This window comes from Mesitornis unicolor, unplaced genomic scaffold (assembly GCF_000695765.1).
Source record: "Mesitornis unicolor isolate BGI_N332 unplaced genomic scaffold, ASM69576v1 scaffold42514, whole genome shotgun sequence".
In the NCBI taxonomy this organism is placed as follows: Eukaryota; Metazoa; Chordata; class Aves; order Mesitornithiformes; family Mesitornithidae; genus Mesitornis; species Mesitornis unicolor.
Genome location: NW_010181543.1, coordinates 16753 through 19813, shown reverse-complemented (window position 1 = coordinate 19813; position 3061 = coordinate 16753). Strand labels below are relative to the sequence as shown.

The 3061-nt window shown below is 33.4% G+C and overlaps 1 protein-coding gene across 1 annotated transcript in view; it reads left to right on the top strand.

Annotated features, from left to right (window-relative positions):
• Positions 1–287: 287 nt before the first annotated feature.
• Positions 288–3061, top strand: part of LOC104539835 (protein phosphatase 1 regulatory subunit 42-like) — a gene marked incomplete at its 5' end in the record, with an annotated part of 8713 nt that continues 5939 nt past the window's right edge. The window contains one exon of the mRNA XM_010183460.1: positions 288–404. Within this exon, the coding sequence (XP_010181762.1) occupies positions 288–404 (117 nt within the window). The remainder of the gene's footprint in view (positions 405–3061) is intronic.

Below are 3061 nucleotides of genomic sequence, written 5' to 3'. Positions count from 1 at the left end.
AAAGTATTTCAACATGTTTAGAGAAAAAAAACTAAATCCTGTATTTACTAAGAATTCCTGAAATAATTGAGAACTAATCTTACTTTGGTTTGACTTCAAAACCAAAATAAATAGCATTTCAGGACAAGTTGGAAAGCCAACATAAAACAATGTGTGAGGTATGTGGTAGTTGTATTTGCATGTTTCTGCTTCATATGTTTGTTCTTCCTTTAAGAGAATTTTCTTTAAAAATTTACAACTTGACCCATGCATGGTATAATTTTCTATTTCTGCTTTTCTTCCTCCAGAAATCTTTGTCTGTGTTGAATATCAGCAATAATAACATTGATGAATTAGAAGAACTGGCAGTTTTGGAAAATCTTTCTTATCTTAGAGCAGTTGACAATAAACTTCAACATATGAAGGTATTGAAATAAATATTTGTTCTATTTGATATGGGTGATAAGAATTTAGTCAGATTCATCTTTACCACTAAATAGATGAGTAAAAATGAACTACTACAGTTACTGAACGTCTGACTTTCCAAGCATGCTGTCTTTTCTCATCCAAAAATCTTGTTGAGATTAAAAATGGAGCACTGTTTCTCTAGGATGTCCAAATGTCCTTTAATCCTACATAAATGGCAATTGTGCATGCATCTATCAACTGAGTAGTAAATGCACAGAAGTTACAAATACAATATGATATGTCCAAAATGTTGAATTAGCATGTATGTTTTGGCCATCTGAATGACTACCAGTGGCTTAATTTGCAGAGATGATGGGGGCCGTTTTTTGTTAATGTTTGAAATATTTTTACCATATTACAGTTTTTCATTCTCTGTTTTAACATAAATAAAAGCTGCTTCTTGGATATCAGATCATCTAGCTGATTTTGCAGCCATTCTAATATCAAAATGACTTTTTGACTATTGTTGTTGGGGTAGCATAAGAAGTATTTATCATAAAGGTATACATTGAATTTCATAAATTTCTGCTAAGGAAAGACATGTCTTCATAAACTAGAGCTGTAACTTCCACAGTAGCAGCTAAAACACATGAAATAAAAATATTTATCCTATTCCTTTGCAGCAGTGAATGTGGTTCAGAGAGAATGTTCTACAGTTACAATTTCCATCTTATCTTCTCAAAAAGGAACAGGAGTATTGGCCTTGTCACTTCTCATTATTTTTATAAGCTATGAGGTCTTCTCCCTCTTTACATAAAGAGCAGTTAAAAAAATAATTTTAGTGTCATGCTAGTAACTGAATGTCAAATTTATGTTGAATAGTATGCTGACACCATCATTGCATGGGGGAGGCATGGAACAAACTTTATAAATTACTTAATAAACACTGTTTTCATTTAATATAAACATTAGGCATTAGTGTTCAGCTTTTTTTTCAAAATTATGTTTTTATTAATAAATACTAAAATGAATTGACTTAAATCGTAACCCAAATCACCAAAACAAAGCTTTGATTAAAATAAACTATTTCATTACTGGTTTGCATATACATTCTATTTCCTTAGAAAAGTAAAATTTCATTGGTTAGTAATAATTAAAATAGCTATTCTTATTACTTCTTAGAACACATAATACTTTTTACATTAAATTTGGCAGTTCTTTTTACTAATGAAGACATTCCAGTACTTTGTGCGCATAATCTAGCTATTTTCTAGGTCAATGTACTTTATTTGGACTCTTAATTTTTTACATTTTAATATTTAAAAATGTTGAATTATGGATTTCTTTTTTACTAGAGAATTATTAATGTGTTGTATTTCAAGCTGTGTTTCTGGCTGGCAGTTGTGATTGAATTTGTATTGAAATACAATTAATGTAGGATTTTGCTGGACAATTAAAACCATATTGAATGTGTTGGTTACATCCAAATAACAGTAAGCTCTTTAAATTTGAGAATGAGGATGCCAGTTGAGAGACAGCATTTTCAGTATCTCAGAGGAAAAGCCAGAATCTTCTAGAACACAATAAGGAGAGGACAAAAAGACTGTATTATTCAGTAACTGTGTATATATTATTTAATTGTTATTAAATGTCATTATCTCGTCATCAGGAAGACCAGAGTTAGTATTTACCCACATCAATTACACATTTAGATTTCCATTTTATATGGTTACAGCTTTTGAAAAATTATGTGGTTAGCATTTGAGTTTGCTGCTGCTGCTCCTACCAGTTTCACTTGGATCGAGCTCTGGTGAATTTTGAAAGTGACTGTCCTGTGCATTTTCTAAACAATCTCGAAGTTTTGAAAATATGGAGCAGACAGGGTATTTCTATTCATATCCTTGCAGACCTGTAAAATTAATGATGATGTTGAATGTGTCTAACATACAGTGAGATGCAGCTGGATATTCAACTTTCCAGCTACAATTACATTTTAGCAGGCTCTGCCTATCACTAATACAAATTCTTATTTAAATTAAAAAAACCTCCAGACTGTTGAAAAAGCAGTAGGCTATGTGAAGTATTAAAAAAAACCACAGTCAGTTTTAGCTCTATTTAAGAGGCTTTAAGTTACACTGAACGTCTAGCAGAAGAACAATTTTATACATTCACTAACTTTTTAAAAAAGAAATAGTTGAGGGAAGTTTTGAGTAAGTTTCTGCAACCCTGAATTTCATGATTCCGTGGCTTACATTGTTCCACAACTGTGACAGCCAAAAGGATTTTAGGGGATATACAACTGTACTACATACACTTAATTTCTTCTGCTGGCTGAACTTGTTAAACACAGCAAAGGCTCTTTCATTCCCACACAAACTGCCTCCATTCTCCTCCCTCTGTTTACGAAATTCTGAAGTATACCTATTCTTCACGCCAAAAGCTCTACGTCCCTGATTCTCCCATTCCTGTCTGCTTCCCCATCACTGCCATCAAGAACATCCCCAGGAATGTGTGGCATTGATCAGAGACAGTGGTGGTGCTGCAGGATGGAGAAGTGTCAGAGAGCTCTGTACCCAGCTCTGCTTCATCCAGTGGAAAGAGGAGCTGTAGAGGAGCCATCCAGGTCTTAGCAGGGCTGCTCAACAGCAGTGCTCTGCGTAGCAGAGGTAGATGG